This window comes from Dipodomys ordii, unplaced genomic scaffold (assembly GCF_000151885.1).
Source record: "Dipodomys ordii isolate 6190 unplaced genomic scaffold, Dord_2.0 Scaffold62, whole genome shotgun sequence".
In the NCBI taxonomy this organism is placed as follows: domain Eukaryota; kingdom Metazoa; phylum Chordata; class Mammalia; order Rodentia; family Heteromyidae; genus Dipodomys; species Dipodomys ordii.
The window spans coordinates 7,784,001-7,803,256 of record NW_012267278.1 but is presented as its reverse complement, the minus strand read 5'-3'; the positions used below and the strand labels follow the sequence as shown (position 1 = coordinate 7,803,256).

The 19,256-nt window shown below is 36.3% G+C and overlaps 1 protein-coding gene across 1 annotated transcript in view; it reads right to left on the bottom strand.

The window, feature by feature from the left end:
- Nucleotides 1-18,153, bottom strand: part of Ascc3 (activating signal cointegrator 1 complex subunit 3) — a 233,091-nt gene extending 214,938 nt beyond the window's left edge. The window contains exons 1-4 of the mRNA XM_013022420.1: nt 17,935-18,153; nt 10,800-10,924; nt 8,711-8,861; nt 6,250-6,809 (exon numbers count right to left, since the gene is read on the bottom strand). Of these exons, the coding sequence (XP_012877874.1) occupies nt 6,250-6,809; nt 8,711-8,861; nt 10,800-10,889 (801 nt within the window). The 5' untranslated portion in view covers nt 10,890-10,924; nt 17,935-18,153. The remainder of the gene's footprint in view (nt 1-6,249; nt 6,810-8,710; nt 8,862-10,799; nt 10,925-17,934) is intronic.
- Between the last annotated feature and the right edge of the window lie 1,103 nt (nt 18,154-19,256).

Here is a 19,256-nt window from a genome sequence, read left to right as displayed (position 1 = left end):
GTATAATAAAATTTCTAAAAGAGACTTAAGCGAGCATACTATGAAAATGGATTGATGAAACTTTGTTAGATTAGCTTTATTTCCCTAAAATTTGTGTTCATTCTTTGTACACAGCAGACTGAATGAATAAAGAAAGGAAAAAGGGAAGGAAGAGAGAGAGAGGAGGAAAGGAGAGAGGGAGCAAGTGAGGAAGGGGAGGGAAAGAAGGAGGGAGGAAAGGAAGAGGGAAGGATGCTAAAAAGGGAGAAAAGATTTAAAATCCATCAAATTGACTATTCTGAGTAGTCAATACAATTCAGAGCAAAATAGTTTAGAATCTGCTATTATCACAAATCGAAGATGGCTAGTATATCTAGTCCTCAATGTGAATTGTATGTTGATACTTTCTTCCATATCTGTAGAAAGATAATATAAAACCTCAAAAACTTGGGAGTTGACAACAGTCTTTAAAGTAAGCCGCACTGCCTCATGTCTGTAATCCTCAAGAGGCTGAGATTGGTAAACCAGCCCAAGCAGAAAAAGAAGAACCCTTTTCCGTAAATCTCTTCATCTTAAACTCATCTCCCTATGCCAGCATAGCTGTCTCTTTAATAGGATAAGCTAATCACAATTTTTCCCACATCTTTACCTAAGACATTCTGTGTCCTTCACCAACCAATTAACTTTCGTTTACATAACTATAGTTGAAGTGTTGCCTCCTTAAAATGAGAAAGCACAGTAGTCTGAAGAGCATACAAAAAAAATAAAATCATCACCTATGTGTGACTCCATTTTTGATAATAAAATTACATTGTCTGTGAGCTACATTAAGACTAATAATTGCCCATACATAGGGAGCATTTATTGTATCCTAAGCAGTATTTTAAGTGTTTCTTATCTTTATTGCCAGAATATATTGTAAGAACTATTTATTACTTTCTACACATAATAAGCAAGAAAACTAAGGCTCAAACAAGTGACCTGGTCAAATGTTTATAAAGTGGTGGGGGTAGAGCTCATGACTCTATGACCTTAGCCACTTGATTTTAAAGCTCCTAGACTGACAATGAATTTTTTTTTCTTACAGCTAAAGCTGCTATCTGTATAATGCAGACCTACTACATGTAGACCTTCCTATCTGAATTATTAGTATTTCTGGGGGTGGAGGGGGTCTGGTCGAGGGCCTGAACTCTGGGCCTGGGCGCTGTCCCTCAGCTCTTCAGCTCAAGGCTAGCGCTCTACCACTTGAGCCACAGCACCACTTCCGGCTCTTTTTTTTCTGCTTATGTGGTGCTGAGGAATCGAACCCAGGGCCTCATGCATGCAAGGCAAGTGCTCTACCATTGAGCCACCTTCCCAGCCCATTAGTATTTATTAATAGTATTTATGTTTATTTATTGTATCAAGTAGTTTCTAGCCCATAAATCTGATAATATGAACTATGAAGGAAACAGAGAAAGCCATATACAATTAAGGTAAATAATATTACAACAGGTATTTTCCTAATATAAATTAGAAATATTAAGATTATTATTATAGCTGTTGAAATTTCTTTTTTTTTCCTCTACAGGTTTAAATTCAAGGCCTCAAGAGCCTTCAACTTGTGAAGCACAAAGTATACCAATTAAGCCATATCTCCAGCCCCAAATTTCACTATTTTAACCCTTCCTACAAACTGTCTTAAGCTAAAAGTAGAAGATTCATGAGTTTTCTTCATGAAAATGTAGGAAGGAATAATGTAAAGTACAAAACAAAAGGAATAAGAATTTAACCATCTAAAATGGATATATTCAGATACAAACCTGCAAATGAGAAACAAGAAAAAATCTGATCCAATTAGTAAGATTTCACCTAAATCAATTAGACTAAGAAAAACAATGTTCAGGAAGGAATGGAGATTAAGCCATACATTAGACATTGCCTTCGTGTTAATACAAAAGCATTATTCTTAAATGGAAAGGTGAGTAGAATGCCTTCTTGTGGATTTGAAATATATGCAAAGAATATAGAATTTTTTCTTAATATAAATCTTCTTATAAATAGAAAAGTAATACCATTTCATCAAATGATAACTAGATAGGTTCACAAGAAAACAATAAATGATCTACAAATACATAAAAGAACCTTTAACCTCAGTAGTAACAAAAATGTTAAGAGCAAGAAATGATGTTCCTATAAAAGCAAAGATCGCTATGTATAACACACAGAATTGTCAGCTATAAGTATAAATACAGTCTTATACACTACTGGAAGAAATGTAAAGTGGTAAGTAAGCTTTTGTCTGGTATTTTTGAGAGAAGTCTTGCTAATGTAGGCCATCTACCCTCAAATTGGCCAATTGACCTGCCTCAATCTACTAAATGCTGGGATTACTGGTATGTGCTATTGTGGCTCAATAAAGTATCATGTTCTCATGTTTCTTTTTATTTCTGTGGTACTGACATTTGAACTCAAGGCCATGCATTTGGCTAGGGAGGTGTTCTATCACTAGTTCTATTACAATCTATACTGACCTAGTAAAAAGCAAGAGCTATTTGAAAAACAGGTGTTTTTTTTTTTTTTTTTTAACCAGGTCAGTATAAACTGTAATCACCTATTTATGTTGATTTTTAAACTGGGATGACAGGCATATAACCACTACAGCCAAGTTTTATTAGGTAAATCTCCACCAAAAAAAAAAAAAATCAGAGAGCCTTCTACAGAGGTCCAGAATATGCTTATGTTTTTTGCTGCACTATTTATAATAACCATGTTATGGAGTTAGGCCAAGTATCCATCAAAGGATGGCATATATGAAGAATGGAATTGTGTTCAGCCATAAGGAAGAATGATACGTCAATTTCAGGAAAACTGATGAAACTAAATGGAGAAATGAGCCAGATTCACAAAGATAAATATCTCTCATATGCAAAATATAAGAGAATGTGGGGAACATGAACGTAAAAAGGGAAGTAGATTTGTGGCTCAGGTGGTACCAAGTATGGTATAAGCAATAAAGCCAAGTAAGAGCTTGAGGCCCTAAATTCAAGTCCTGAGACCAGAGATGAGAAAAGGATAGGAAAGGAAGAGTAATAAAGGGGGTGAATATGATCAAAGTACACCATGTATATCTGTGAAATTATTTTGCACAACTAATGTATGCTTTAAAATGGTAAATAGATAACATTTAAGGTACAGCACACAATAAAACAAAAAGTATACTGGTCAAGCACAATTATATTGAAAAAATATTTTTCCTATGAAGCATCACTTCAAAATTACATACAAAATAACTACAATCAGGATTACAGAAATGGACCTAGAGTATAAGGAGGAAAAACTTACATTACAAACGGAACAGTTATAGATAGGAAAGCCAAAGATTGAGGGAATCACTAAAACTCTACCACTGAAGTCACTGGCAGAATGTGAAATACTCCCCTTTCACACTGAACTACCCAATAAACTCTAGTTGCAAAATCCACTGAACTAGACCAGAGCAGCTTATAAAACACTTTAACAAGGTATACAAAGCCTTGCTTTATTTGGCTCTTACTTTAATGCACATCCTTGTCTCCCTTTGCATCCTATATATTAACACAGTATTTTCTCACTCAAATTTAAAATATGTTCCCTATTTTGCTGGTCCAACTGAGTAGTCAAATCTTAAGACATGGCTCAAGTTTAAAGCTTCTCTATGAATATTTTCCCTTCCATACCAATTCCTTTATAGTCTATAACTTTTCCTTTTATACTCCCATTAATATACAGTATAATACCTATGATATTTGAGTACAATTATTTATTCATGTATCTTCTATTTAACTATTAGTCCCTAAATGCAAAGTTGCTATTTTATTCATTCTTTTATGTATACTTAACTAGCACTTATTGTAGCACAGTAAGAACAGAATAAACATACAGTGAACAGATACATGAACAAGTTCAATTTGGTCTTTCTGAACTCAGCTATGGAAAGTCTTGGAAATGAAAAATACTCTCCCTTCAACAAGACTCAATTACATATCTTAAACTTGTGGTGGAGAACTATGAAATATAAACTTCACTTTATCCAGAAGTAAAAAAAAGTTTTATGGTTCATTCAAAAACTGAAATATCATGATCAATGTTTATGTTTCAATGTACTATAATCATAATAATCTACTTTTGATGTACTCAATTATAAAAAGCAAAACACCATAAAAATCATCTTATGAATCACATTTTTTTTTTTTGGGTCCGGTCGTGGGGCCTGAACTCTGGGCCTGGGCGCTGTCCCTCAGCTCTTCAGCTCAAGGCTAGCGCTCTACCACTTGAGCCACAGCACCACCTCCGGCTTTTTTCTTCTTGCTTATGTGGTACTGAGGAATCGAACCCAGGACCTCAGGCATGCAAGGCAAGCACTCTACCACTGAGCCATCGTCCCAGACCCATGAATCACAATTTTTAAAATATTATTTTCACAATGTTAAGAGAAAATTTTTAATAATGTAGAAAAAACTTATATAAACTAAACCAAATATAAAACATCCAACATGATACAAAATAAAGTTAACTATTCCTGAGTCCATATGATATAAAATTATTAATCTCAATACTACTAACAACAACAAAATAATTACATCTACCAAAAGAGTATTTACTATATGCTACTTACCATTATATTTCATACTCCTACCAATTCTTTACTTTGGTATTAGTATCCTTCTGAGATAGCTCTCACTTGGTTTCTGAGAAATTCAGTGAGCTAAAAGGTCTCAGAAGCAATGAATAGGAAGGGAAGATATACCTAATTTCAAAGCTATTCTCCTCAAGGTATTTTTTTTCCCCTTTCTGGGACTTGACTGTCCCTGAGCTTCTTTTGTCCAAGACTATTGCTCTACAACTTGAGCCACACTGCCGCCACTTCCAACTTTTTCTGAGTAGTTTATTGGAGATAAGTCTTGTGGACTTTCTGCCTGGGTTGGCTTTGCACCCTGATCCTTTGACCTCAGTCTCCTGAGTAGCTAGGATTACAAGTACGAGCCACTAGTGCTTGGCTAAAGCCTAGTTCCTTTGTACAACAATTTTGATCTTAATCCTTCAACAAAATATGTTACTCAATTTGTTCAGTATTAAAGTGGACTGACATTAAATTTGGAAAATAAATATCAGCATTAAAGCAAAATGAAAACCTCAAGGTAAACTTTTCCTATGATGTTAAGAGTAATTGAATAACATACTGCAATGGAGACATAAAAAAGAAATTGAAGACTGAGTGTCAATGGCTCATACCTATAATCCTACCTACTGAGGAGGCGGGGATCATGGTTCAAAGCCAGGGTAGGCAGGAAAGTCTGTGACTTTTACCTCCATTAATTACCAAAAAAACTGAAAGTGAAGGAGTAAAAAAGAGTAGAGCGCTCTTCTATTCTTTAGCATAAAAACTCAGGGACAGTACCCATGCTCTGAGCTCAAGCTCCAGAATTGGCACAAACAAATAAACGAATAAACAAAATGTTTTCCTTCATGTGACCAAAAACAGAAACAAAAAAAGTTTTAAGGATAACAACTGTTTATTAAACAAGTGATGTAAAGTATCAAATTGGGAATGGAGGCATGGTTCAGTTGGTAGAGGGATAGTCAATTAGCAAAAGTGTCAGATACCAAGTTCAAGTTGCGGTCTTGAACTAACTAAATGAATAAACAAATAAATAAAGTATCAAATAGTCTATTTTTAGATCAGTAATTATTGTTTAAATTAATTACCCAACAAATTTCCTAGGTTTTTATAATTAATAAATGATTAAATTTCTAATATTTCAAAGTTTATAACTTTAACATTTAACTCTTAGGATAAAAATGTTGTAAACTGTTGATTATTAGCAGCATGACTATGTAAGTTATCATTCAAATCTTTGTATTTTTGAAGACAAATGCAGTAATGAGCCAAATGGAAGAACAGGTTTAAACAAGACTGTCCCAGCACAGTGAAACATGTAGACCCTGTGACTCTTGTACTACTTACCACATTTACAGCTTTCCTCTATTACTACCCACTTTAACTATCTACACACCTAGTATGTAAAACCATTTGGTCCCAAAACTGAGTACTAGAACTAGCATAAGAGTACTTTCTTCACTAACTATATTTAAAGAAACTATTTTGAGCTGGGTCTGTAGCTAGATTGTAGAAGGTATGTTTCACCTGTTGGAAACCCTTTGATTCCTAGGACCACAAAAACAAGTTGACTTTTTTAAAAAGCTATTTCATTTGACATTTACATAAAGTGTCAATAACTTCAACTATACCTCATCCTGAAGTTCATCACCACTTTTAATAGAAGCAAGCATATCATATAAGGTACAGCAAAGATCTTCTATTCTTGGTGCTTCAGTCATTTCCTTCAAAGTTGCATTTAAATATTTCTCAACTTCACACCACAAGAAGGAACCATTTGTTTTTTCCACAGGCTTGAGTTCCGGGGTGCCATGCTCCTGAAAATGTTCATTCAGAAACTTCTTATAATCTAGGCTTATAGTTTTCTGGGCTTCACCATTTACTGGCAGTTCATCAAAGTGGTCCAGATCATGCATATCAAATGAAAATGCTAAATTTTTACCAAAAAATACTCTATTGCTACATCCCTTTTCTGTCATCTGGATAAGAGCAGTAACATCATCTTGACTAAAATGAGAAACAATTCGGTTAGTGGCATTACAAGCTGCAGTGGCAGATGATGATGGAAAGGGACCAAACATCTGTTTGATAGCCTTTGTCTCCATGTGACCAACAGAGTCCTTCAAGTGAAAGGTCATAAAGAGAAATGCAGCCCCACTCTCAATGGCTTCTCTTCCATTTTCCATTCCAACTATTTAAAGACAAAAGAAACAATATAAGCTCACCTGAATTATAGTTCAACTTACCATTTTGAAATTTAAAAAAAAGCACTACGACAAACATTTTAAAGTTTAATCCAACATTTAAAACATGCTAAGAATGGTAATTTAGGACAGGAAAATCTTTACCCAAATCCCTCAAAACCTATTTTAAGTAAATAAACCATTATCAGCAATTATTTTACAAATAAGTATAGAAACTACCTAACAACTCTAACTTCTTCCTAAAACCAACTTGAGACATCAGCTAAAACTTATTTAAAACCAAATTTTAAAAACAAATTTGATGATATAATTTGATGATATAATTAATAAGGTAAAAATAATCTATTTTGCATATTTGGAGCTGAAGGAAGGTTCAAATATTTATTTTTTCAATTTGTATCATAAACCTTGATGATAATACAGTTACATAGATTTATATAGCTCTCATAAAGAAACAGTTAATACCATCTTAGCCATATTTATAAAACAAAAAGAAAGCTGCTATCATAAAGGTTTAAGAAAGAAATTCAGATTAAAGAAGAGAGATAAATGGTTAGTTCCTAATTTCTTTAAGGCAATAACTACTCATATCCAATGTTCTGAAATTAAAAAAAAGTTTGTGACATAGATTTCAGAGAATAATCCTACAGCAGAAAAAAACAAATTTAAATCTTCAAACCCTGAGGTCAATATGACCTACCTAAGGTGACATTGTTAAAGTCAATTTAATTACTCACACTAAATCTAATTTGTACATAGCTGACGGCACTATCTAGATCCAGAAAGGATCTGCATTAAGATTAGGACAAAACATCTACAGTATAAGCAGCAATATGTACCAAAGTCTCCTAAACAGACAAAAGGCTAGTGAGTATGAGGAAGTAAAACTCATGTCTAAAGCAGAACTGGATGTAAAGATGTTTTCAGAGAAAGATGAGAATAGATTCCAAGAAGCGGAGAGTACGTTAGGAGTAGGTACAAACCTGCTAAATTTGAAACTTCTTAAACTATAGCAGTGCAGTGGTGAAATAATATGATAATTTTATTTTTATTTTTGCCAGTCCTGGGGCTTGAACTCAGGGGCTAGGTGCTATCTCTGAGCTGCTTTCGCTCAAAGCTAGCAGTCTACTACTTAAGCCACAGCTCCACTTCAGGCTTTTTGGTAGTTTATTAGAGATAAGAGTCTCACATACTTTACTATCCCTGCTGGTTCTGAACAACAATCCTCAGATCTCAGCCTCCTGAGTAGCTAGGACTATAGGCATGAACCATCAGTACCTGGCAAACTCTGATATGTTACTAGAGAAATCATCTGTTTCCTTTAACTGTTTTTATTCAGAAAAGAAACCTGCATTAAGTATAGAGCACAAATTCAAATTATAATTTCCTTTAAATATCATCAATTAATGAGAATATTAGTATATTAGTATATAGTAGAAATGCAAACAGTAAAAGCACAATTCACTACACTAGGCAATCATGGACAAACAGACAATGAGAGATTGAGACAGAATTGAAGGTTTAGGGTTCTTTTGTTTTTCGGCAGGATTGGGTTAAACTGAAACAAGGACCCCATAGTTGCTAAGTGAGCCATTTTGTCAACTAAGAACTACATGGCTTTAAAAGTTCCTTGAAGCTATATTAAGTTTATGATTTACCTAATCCTTATTTCAACCAGGACAGTAGTTTTCATACCTAAATTCCTATAAATCCTTCACATATGACTGTATTATAACTGGTCATTTACTATTCTCCCTATCACTTAGACCTAAGCTCATTGAAAGACAAAAATCTCTTTCATAATTATTCATGCTTACCAAGAAACCTGCGCCTTTCACTGTATAGTAAATAGTTTATAAGGAATGTATTATTTTAAAAAGAACTATACCTATTTGTTTTGCGGCTTGTAATATATCTCTTAAATCTTGATTTATGTTTTGCATTTGACTCTTTTCCAGTTTTTCATTCAAAAATTTCACTATACTGTTCCATGTTGGGCCCAAATCTAAAACTTGTTCTTGAAGTTTGGATCGCTTCAACTGAAACAGATAATACACAAGAATACTGGTTAAAGTTTTTCTCCAATCCATAAAATACCGAATATACTTTACAAAACATTGGTACTGCCCACCAAAACTCAAAGTTGTTATCTATCCGTATCCAAAACAATTATTCTCAAGACCTTTATTTAACTGTCATTCCATAGAATCTCATTTGTCTAAAAGGTACTTAATAAAAGCTTCTTGTTTACTGTTTTTATTATAATGTAAAATCAGTATGAAACCATTTCAAAGCAAGCCAATGTAAAAAGCCCAAATACACAGACAATAACAATTATTAATATTCTACATTCTTCTTTTCTAACTCCTTGTCTTTACTATAGCTTAGACTATAGTGTAGATGTAACAATTTTGTGCCATACTATTTGATAAAAGGCATTGTGTATAACATTAATTAAATCTGTAACTATATGTAACTTATTTTATAAGGCTTAATACAAGCAAGTTTCATTCAAAAATTATTGCTCAGATGCCCTACAATAGATGGGTAGATCAAAAAAAATGTGGCACTTACATATACACTCGACTTTAACACAGGCATTAGAAAAAACATTATGTCATTTGCAGGAAAATGGATGGACTAAGAAGAAATCATGGTAAGTAACGTAAGCCAAGCTCAGAGACATAAATGGCACATGTTTTCTTTCTTATGCAGAAGATAGATCTAAAATATACTGGGATAGGATGAATTATACAGGCCACTAGGCACTCAGTAAGACCAAAGGAGAATATTCTTAGGAAAGGAACACAAAAGCACAATATCTATGTGCATATGATAATATAAACTAGTATTAATAAAAATAAACTCTGGGAAATGGAAACAAAAGTTTTTTTCTTTATTGCTGTTTTTCTTTTATTTTTGTCTTGTTTGTTCATTTATCTGTCTTTGGAAGGGTAAGCAGGCACAGAAATATAGGCAGAGAGGGTGAACTAATGCAGCAATAGTACTCACTAGACACTATGTTGAAAATGAACTATACAACTTGTGGATGGGGACAGGAGGAAAAAAACTGGAAGAGAGAAAGGGAAGTGGTGATACTGTCCAAAAAAAAAAAAAAGCACTCTTTACCCAACTTATGTAACTGTAACCCCTCTATACATCACCTTTATAATAACAATAAAAAAATTTAAAAACTTCTTGGTCAAACCATGTAACCTAATTGTGGCCAGAAAATGGAGCCATTGTATCTTCAAAGGAAAGAAATTTATGTTCCTTCCATAACACAAAAATGATATCCCAAAGTGTAAGCATTTCTGCCTTGGTTGAGTCTAACTCTACTTACAGCAAGAGTATACTTAATTTTTTTATTTTAAAATTAATTCACATAAAAGAAACCTGTCCATATCATAGTTATCATTAAAGTAAGAGTTGGTCTTTACTATAGAAGTTAAAAAGGCTTGCAATCCATGAAAAAGTTTGTTTTTTTATTGATATTTACTTCTGAAAGTATAGTAAGAAAAGACTTAGTCTGAAATGCTTCTTTTACCAATTATAAAGAAAACATCAATTACCAGGCCAATTACTGAATTGCAGATTAATGTTCATATTTCCCTTAACGTATAGACATTATTTTTGTTCACTTGAAAATATTTTTCCAGAATCCTAAGAACTTACTCAGATGATTCAAAAGTACTAGATTAAATCACAAAATTAATTGTTGCAAGGGCATTAACAACAAAAAATTTTAAAAGGACTCGATATCATAGTTTGATATTCCCACTAAAAACACAGTGATAGGTGCTTAACACAAGTATTCTCACTGGAACTATCAGTAATTTTCCATTCTTGGTCTTACCAGACAGAAATTTGATTAAAAAAAAAAATTTCCATGTTAAGCACATAGAGTTGAAAAAAAGAATGTCAAATATTTGTTCAAAGTCTATGCTAATAATAGCTTTCATTTTTAAAAAAATTACCTTTAAGTCAACCACTTCTTCATTATAATTATCTTGCTTGGTGACATTTGAAAAGGAGCGCAAGGCTCCTGTGAGCCGAGGCAAAGCCATCTATTACTCAACCAGTGATCCACACAATGAGATATCTGAAATAGAAAAAAAAAAAAAAAAGGATATTTATCTATCCAGAAATGAGAAGTTCGAAGAAATGCAACAATTAGACCTGTACAAGGGAAAGAAAATTACCAGGGTTAAAAATAAAAAAGCAATGACCACCAAAATTCCTAACAGATAAGATGTTCCAGCAAATAATAGCTGGTGACTATATAAAAAATGTGCCATGTCACCTCACACAGTTCAGGGATTTCAATTACTGATACATCAAAGCACATTAACTTCAAACTTTTGCAAAAGTAAATAAAGACATCAGTAAAGCTACAGTACAAATATTAATGTACACACACACACACACACACACACACACACGCCTCTACTCAATGATGAAAAAAATATGGGCTGGGAAGGTGGCTCAGTGGTAGAGGGCTTGCCTTGCATGCATGAGGCCCTGGGTTCGATTCCTCAGCACTACATAAGCAGGAAAGAAAAGCCGGAAGTGGCGCTGTGGCTCAAGTGGTAGAGTGCTAGCCTTGATCTGAAGACCTGAGGAACAGTGCCCAAGCCCATAGTTCAGGCCCCACGACCAGACAGCCCCCCCCCAAAAAATATGTATTATCAAGCATATTTGAAATGCTTTTACAGAATTCTTATAGATTGTAGGGCGAAAAGTCAACATTTCAGGGATTAGTAAATTTTTCATGCAAAAACTAATAAATATTGTGAGTGTGGCAAGAGATATTAGTCTCTCCTATGTAGTTTGTCTTTTTTTTCCCTAATGAAACCTTAAAAGTATAAGATTTAGTGGGTACAGTAGCTCGTGCCTATAATCCTAGCTTTTACTCTAATTCACAAGTCTGGAAAATTCTATTAAAGAAGTAATAGACACAAACTCTGAAGAGAAATGTAACAGTAAAGCCTGATAATACAGTCAGATTGTTACATATTACACTAATATGAAACTTTAAACAAGAATCTGTTGCTTCTTCAGTCTATTTTAAGCACCACATATATCTCAAATTGTGGGCATCATGCTCCCATCAAATGGCTTCCCTGTTTAACAATGTCCCTCCCTTTTTAAAAAAGTATAAAAGGTAGCTATTAAACACAAGTCAATTTTTCCACCCAGAGTTCATCTAAAGAAAGTGGAGAAAAAGATGGCTGTGCAGGATACATTAAGAGACAATATGTTGCTTTCTAAGAGCCAGAAAACTGTACTCTTGGAAGCCTTAATGATAGAAAAAATATATTGGTCTAATGTTATATCCATTGTGACAACAATAAACCTTGTCATTAAGAGTGTGTCCTCTACTAGAAAGGAACAAGAAACTTTAATTTACTTAAGTGAAGATAAAGTTAATGCCCAAACCTTTGCAAATACAAAATTATTCTTTTTTGTTTTGCCAAACTGTCCCCTGAAATTACCTGTGTTACTTCCTCTATGGGCAACAGTTATTCAACCAAACATTAGTTTTGTAGATACAGTCTGTAGTTAGTTGACATAAAAGATCGTGCTAGGTTAAAAACAAAAGAGAGAGAGAGACAAAGAGAGAGGGAGGGAGGGAGGGAAGGAGGAAACAGTATGATGTGCAGAGTTTAAATGATTGGTAATTTCCTAACTAGCTCACTTCAGATCCAAAGTCATTCTTTAGCAAGAAGCAAATACTCTTGAACTACAATTAAGTTAGGAAACACAACTGGAAGCATGGAGAACAGAGAAACTACAAGAACCATTATTACTTACCATTATTACTTGCATTTTTCATAATATAAAATACATACTTGGTTTACTAAAAACAGCACAATTTGCATGGTGCTGATAGTTACTTCACTTATCAACTACTTATATTAACTGCAGGTTTCCCACCCAAACAATAGATTTTGAAAAGAAAAGACAAGCGAAAAGAAAAGGAAGGAAGGAAGGAAGGAAGCAAGCAAGGAAGGAAGCAAGCAAGGAAGGAAGGAAGCAAGCAAGCAAGCAAGCAAGCAGGCAGGCAGGCAGGCAGGCAGGCTCATAACCATAAACCATTGCCTTCTTATTAAGTTCTCCACAGGTACATTATTTTAAGGAAACAATAAGTATTTTCTTTATATATATATATATATATATATAGTAAAGATACTGTATTTTTGCTTATATATTGAAACTGGAGGCTCTAATATACATACAACATTTCTCTGCACTCACAAAATACAGAATAAAAAAAAACAAAAAAAATACAGAATAAGTCTGCCACCTGACCTACTTTTTTTTAATCATGTGGACAAATTCTCAGATGCCTTCTACAGTTAATATTAATTCTGACACTACTTGAAATTAGTGTCAGATTTCACAAGTTAAAAGTCTCACAAGACTGCCTCCACTTCAGCTGCCACAATCTTGGACCTCCTAAGCTTCAGTTTGGTCAGCTGTAATTTTTGTGTTCCCATCACACTTTGAGTTGGATAGATTGTAGGAGTCGTTCACAGACCTCAGGGAAATACTTAACATTTATTATAAAGGACAGTTCAAAGGGTGCAGATGAAAAGATAAAAGGTAAGGAGTCTGTATCCCTATGGAATTGAATAGTGCCAGCTATCAGCCAGTAGATGCTTTCACTAACCCACAAACAAATCAGATCTCCTTCCAGAGTTTTTATAGTTAAGTCTATAGCTTCAAAACTGAGTGGGACTGAAAATTCTAGCACTCTAGTTACTTAGTCTTTTTGGTGACCTACCTAGCCTGTCACCATGTTAGCATAAATCCAGGTAGATCAGCAAAGCCAGCAAACCTCATTTTAATTTCCAAAAGTGCAGAAGTCGTGACTTTACCAGCATATTTACTAGCCTATGCTGAGGAACTCAATAAATACTTGTTGAATCATATGTATTTAGAGCACTGAATTGTGAAGCTGTCCCAAAGTGATTTTTAGATTATCTCCCATCATGCCAATCCCCAGAATATACATTGTGCTGACATTTTTGCAAAACCCTTCACACCTCTGAGAATGTTGGGGGGGGGGAAGGGAAGTGAATCGCTGTAGTGCTAAAGGTACTGTTCTAAGACAGATTTTACTTTAGAAAATGCATTCTCACTTGAAAAGGTATACTAAAATTATTTTTGAATTAAATATCACCTAAATTCTTCTTGAAAATCATTTATGTAAAATAAATCAAGATAAAGATCCATTTATTTTTATTTACACTTAGGAGAGTTTAATATCTTTGTATTGTGTTTCGTCTGATTAGCCTACATATTTTGAGAAAAATTCCTTTACTTTCCTAGAAGAAAGTAATAAATCTATGATCTTTATTCATTTCAATATACACCATAGATTTGCTCTTTCAGAATAGATTTTGAATTTTCCTTGATTAAATTTACATATTGCACTTATTAGTTATTCAAAATTGAGTACCTTCCTAGCTATTCACTTAATTTAAAATGACCTAACAATCTCTGAAACTGGAAACCATTAACAGCTGCTTTTCTAACTAATACATAATCCTGAAATAAGTTACTTTCCTTCTTTTGAAGTTCAGGTTTAATGGAACAGATATTATCTAAAATGAAGAGGCTGTTGAATTCATAGTTCTAAAGTAGTTTTCCTACAATTGTGTGCATTGTTATAACTGAGGCAACTCGTTAAAGTATTATGCCCATATACTATACCCCAAAATTGTACTTCGGTTGTTTGGTAGTCTTCCCTTCAGTCTTTAAATAATGAGGCATAAGCTTTCTCTTCTTCAAATGTAAACAATCACTTTATTAAAACATATTCTGAGAATGCTTATTGTTAACTAGGATTTTTAATTATGCACCTATCTACATTCTTACCTAATTGTTCTTGTCAGTACAATACTAAATGCAATGCTACAAGTTTTCTTTGGAGAAGTGAAAGGCTAGACAAAATTTACCAAAATTCAGTTGAGGAGATAAATGAAAATCTGTTTTAGTATTAAAGGTCCTTAAAGAGTCAATAATATTGAGAAGATACATAATGTTATAGTAATGATTTAAAATAAAGATAACTAAGTCTAGATGCCAGTTTTTGTTTCATGGTAGAAAAATCAGGTTAAGTTTTCTGGTCAACAAATAAAATGAAAAACAATAAAATGAAAAGAGATCACCAATGATTTCTAATACCCCTTTCAGGTTGAAAACCTGAGAATGAATATGAATTGAATTGAATTGAAATGAATATGAACTGAGTTGCATTATTTTTAAGAACAGAGAGAGTGTGTCAGAAATAAGGCAACCTGTGAAACACAAAAATAAGGCAAGCCAGGACAGATGGCTCACACTTACAATCCTCGCTACTCTGAGGATTGTGGGTGGAAGCCAGCCAGGGTAGGAAAGTCCAGGAGATTCATCTCCAATAAACTACTCAGAAAAAGTCGAAGTGGCAAGTAGTAGGGCATTATTCTTAAGCAAAAGAAACTTAGGAACAACACCTAGGCCCTGAATTGGCAAACAACAACAAAAAAACATAAGGCAGGAATATGAAACATAACTTTGTCTATACAGGAAAGAAAGGGCTTAAATGGTACATGCTAACATTTTATACAGTATCTATTATGGGCTAGATATTCGAATAGGCAAAAGATATAAGACAGACAATCCAGTCTATGTTAAATAACTTTACATTATAAAGTGAGAGACAGACTTGTAATGCATGTTTTCTGATGATTGCTAAATATATATCAAATACAGACTGAGAATCCCACATCTCTTATATAAATGTTAGGAACAAAAAATGCTTCAGGTTTTGTTTTATTCAGATTTTAAAATATCTGCATGTACAGAATGAATCTTATTGAGGATGGGACTCAATCTTAAAATACGAAATCCATTTGTTTCATATATTCCCTCTCACAAACTTGAAGGTGATTTTTGTACAAAATTTTAAATAATTATGTCCATGAAACAAAGTTCCATGGTAGAATTTTCTACACACAATGTCATTTCAGAACTCAAAATGTTCACATCAGAAAGCCTTTGGATTTTGGATTTTCAGACTAAGGATGCTCAACCTGTAGCTTAATCTCATCTCTTTGTTGTTTATTTTTTTTCTTTGCTAAAATTTCAATTTTAGGTAGACCCCCCTCTCAGCTAAGTGTGCAACATTATATCATGACACATTTGGACTGAAAGTGCTTATGCTAACTAATTCCCCAAGGAATATATATTACTTTGATAGATAAATACCATACATTTGGCAAATAAATACCATACATTTCCTGATGAATATGCCTCATGCATTTAACTCATGAACTATATGTCATTAACACAAGAAATTAATCAAGCCAATATAAAAAGACTAGAAAAATAAGACTTTTATTTCCAGTTGTGAACTTTAGAATAACTCTCCAAAAAAGAAAAACTCCTCTTAATTGAAAAATCAATGTCATGTTAATAAAAAGATAATAATTAATCAAGCTATTTAACAACGATGATGTGTTCAAATTATACACTGATATGATCTCCACATAAAGTGCCCCCTAAATGGCTCTTTTGTTAAAGATTTGGTTGTCAGCTTATGGGTACTGGGGAAGTGATTGGATCCTGAGGGCTTAAGACAAATCAGTGGATCGACTCCTTAATGGATTCATAATTTGATGGGAAGTTACCAGAATGCAGGTAGCAATGCCTAGTGAGGGAAAGCAGATTAGTGGAGTCAAGCCCTTAAAAAGAGGGGGGGAGAGAGGGAGGAAGGAGAGGGGAGAGGGAAAGGAAGAGGAAGAGGGAGAGCGAGATTGGAAGCGGAGGGAGGGACAGAGGGAGAGGGAGGGAGAGAAGGAGAGAGGTAGAGAGAGGGAGAGAGGGAGAGAAGGGGGAGAGGGAGAGGGAGAGAATGGGGGAGAGAGGGAGAGAGAGAGAGAGAGAGAGAGAGAGAGAGAGAGAATTAATCTTCTTTTCTGTGGCAGCTTTGTTTCCTGGCTGCCATTGGATGAGCAGTTTCACTTTCTTTCCTGGTTGCCACTGGATGAGCAGTTTCCCTGCCAGGAGCTACTGTGCCAAAATGTTCTGCTCTGCCACAGACAGACGCATGCATTGGAACCAGGCAACCATAGACTGAAATCGTGTACCAAAATCAATCTTTCCTCTCTTAAACTGTTACTGAGAATAATGTATATATGAAAGAAGCCTTTCTGGATCAACTAGAGAGCCACAGCACAAAAATACTCTTTTCTTAAAAAAGGTACCACTAAACACGGAAAGTTCCATGAGCACGGAAACTATTTCTTAGGACTTTACATTGGCTAGCACATGCGAAGGCATGAATAAATAAGAGAATGAACACTAAAAGAAAACCATTCAACAGAGATCAAGAAAGGCAAGTAATGAAAACTTATTCACACAAGATTATTGAGCCCAAGCTAGATCCTTTTCCCCAAACAAGACTAGTATAGCCTTTACTAAACCTTTCTATACTTGACGAAACCTTTACTACAACATGAACTTGGGGGGACGGGCAGAAAAATATCATTATGGAGTGCAATTGTGATAGCACTCCTATCAAACTTAGTTCCCGCTAAAAGGATGCTTCTTTTAAACCAAACTAATAAATGCACATTATAATATACTGAACTCCGTGAATGCGTTAACTTATGGTTTCAAAAAAGGGCGCAGCTTTTTACAGCTGCTAAAATTCACCCACCAAGAATCGACTCCCTGTGGTGTCTGGGTGGAAAGGAAGGGTGTGTACGTACAAGGTGCCAGATTGCCTTCTCAGAGCCTACGATCCTGACGAAAACGATACTACCACGGCAAAACCAGCCAATCAACAGCGGGCAACGAGTGTCTCCAGCTCTTTCTTCTGGTTCCCCTCTCCCCCCACCTACAAACTCTAGAAGTGAGGTGAGACAGGTCTGGGACGGGACGCTGGGGGCCCGGGGGGCGGGGGGGAGCCGGGGACAGGGATGACAGCTCCGGGCTGAGGCTCCGGGGGTCGCTCCCCACCCCAGTTCCGCTTCCCGGGCCTTGACATCCCTACTCCGTGTCCTCACCTCACCGTCCGTCAGCTCCCCCCGGACCTGGACACCCCCCCCTCGCCCTCCTCACCTGTTGGCCGGGGCTCACGAGGCGCCCATTGCTCCGCCGCTCCGGCCGCGGCGCCTCCTTCCCTTTCGCTTGTACTTTTTTTCCTTCCGTCGCCAGGTGGGGAGCTGAAGGAGGCGGATGGGCGAGCTACACGCCACGCCCTCCTCCGCACCCCACGCGAGGCCGGCCGGGGTGGCTCCAGTCACCCCGCCTCAAGCTCGAGGACCCCGGGACAGCCTGGCGAACTCACAAACCCGGCGAGGTGCGACGGGGCGGAGCGGGCGCAGGACCTACACGTCACCAGCCTCTCACGGCGCCGCCGACGTCGACACGTCGCTTCCAGGCTGCCCTTCGCCCCGCCCCCTGGAGCGAGCTGTCACGCCCCGCTCCCGGCTCTCCAGGCTGCCCTTCGCCCCGCCCCCTGGAGCGAGCTCCCGCCCCGCTCTAAGCTCTTCAGGCTTAGCCACGCCTCCTTGCCTGCCCCGCCCCTTGCCTGTTGAAACCCTGAGCGAGCTGTCCGGCCCCACTTCCTGCTTTCACAGCAGTCTCCGTGGACTCGGGTCCTGCCTCGGGAACGCGCTTCCTCCCATCAGGCTTGCGTGCGCGTCCCCGGGGCCTTCTGGCTGGGAGGTGTCTACACCGGGCAGCCACGCGTCCTTCCTCCCAAGCTGCCTGTTTGCGTTTGAATATTGACATCAGATAATCTCACTTTGAGATGAATAGCGAAGTTAGATAAGAATCAAGTGGGTAATTGCAATCGAGGTCCTAACGTAGAAAGTTCGTCGCGCCGGTGCTGCTGGCCACGTTGTACGTGGTTCTCTGTCCGCAGGTCTGAGTTCTCGGTTCTGAAGTTATCTCTGCCAGCCGGTCCTTTCTTTGAGGACCACTGTTCAAAGTGAAACGCTTCCATACGGAAGAAACAGAAAGACACTAAGCCAAAGAACTGTGTGATGTCTGTGGATAGCTTTGACCTAAAAGCACCTAAAGGAGCAGACATAGTCTGAGTTGATAATGTGCTGTGATTCGCCTCTTCCATTTCCCCTTTCCTGTGAAGGTAAAGTGTTCTGTTGCCTAGTAGAACCAGGTTTTGTTGTTGTTGTTATTGTTTGAACTATGTTTTATAGAGAAGCAGCAGATGGTAATTATCTTCACCTGCTAGCCCACATCTGCAGTACTACTTTAAGCAGATGTCAATCAAATTAGGATTATTTCTAGGAGATGACAATAATGACAGTAACTGGGAAAGGTTTCCCTAGAAAAGAGGAAGCTCCTAGGCCATCTCCCAATATGAAAATATTCATCCATCCATCCAGTGAAATAGATTTCTTCACGGAAACATTTCA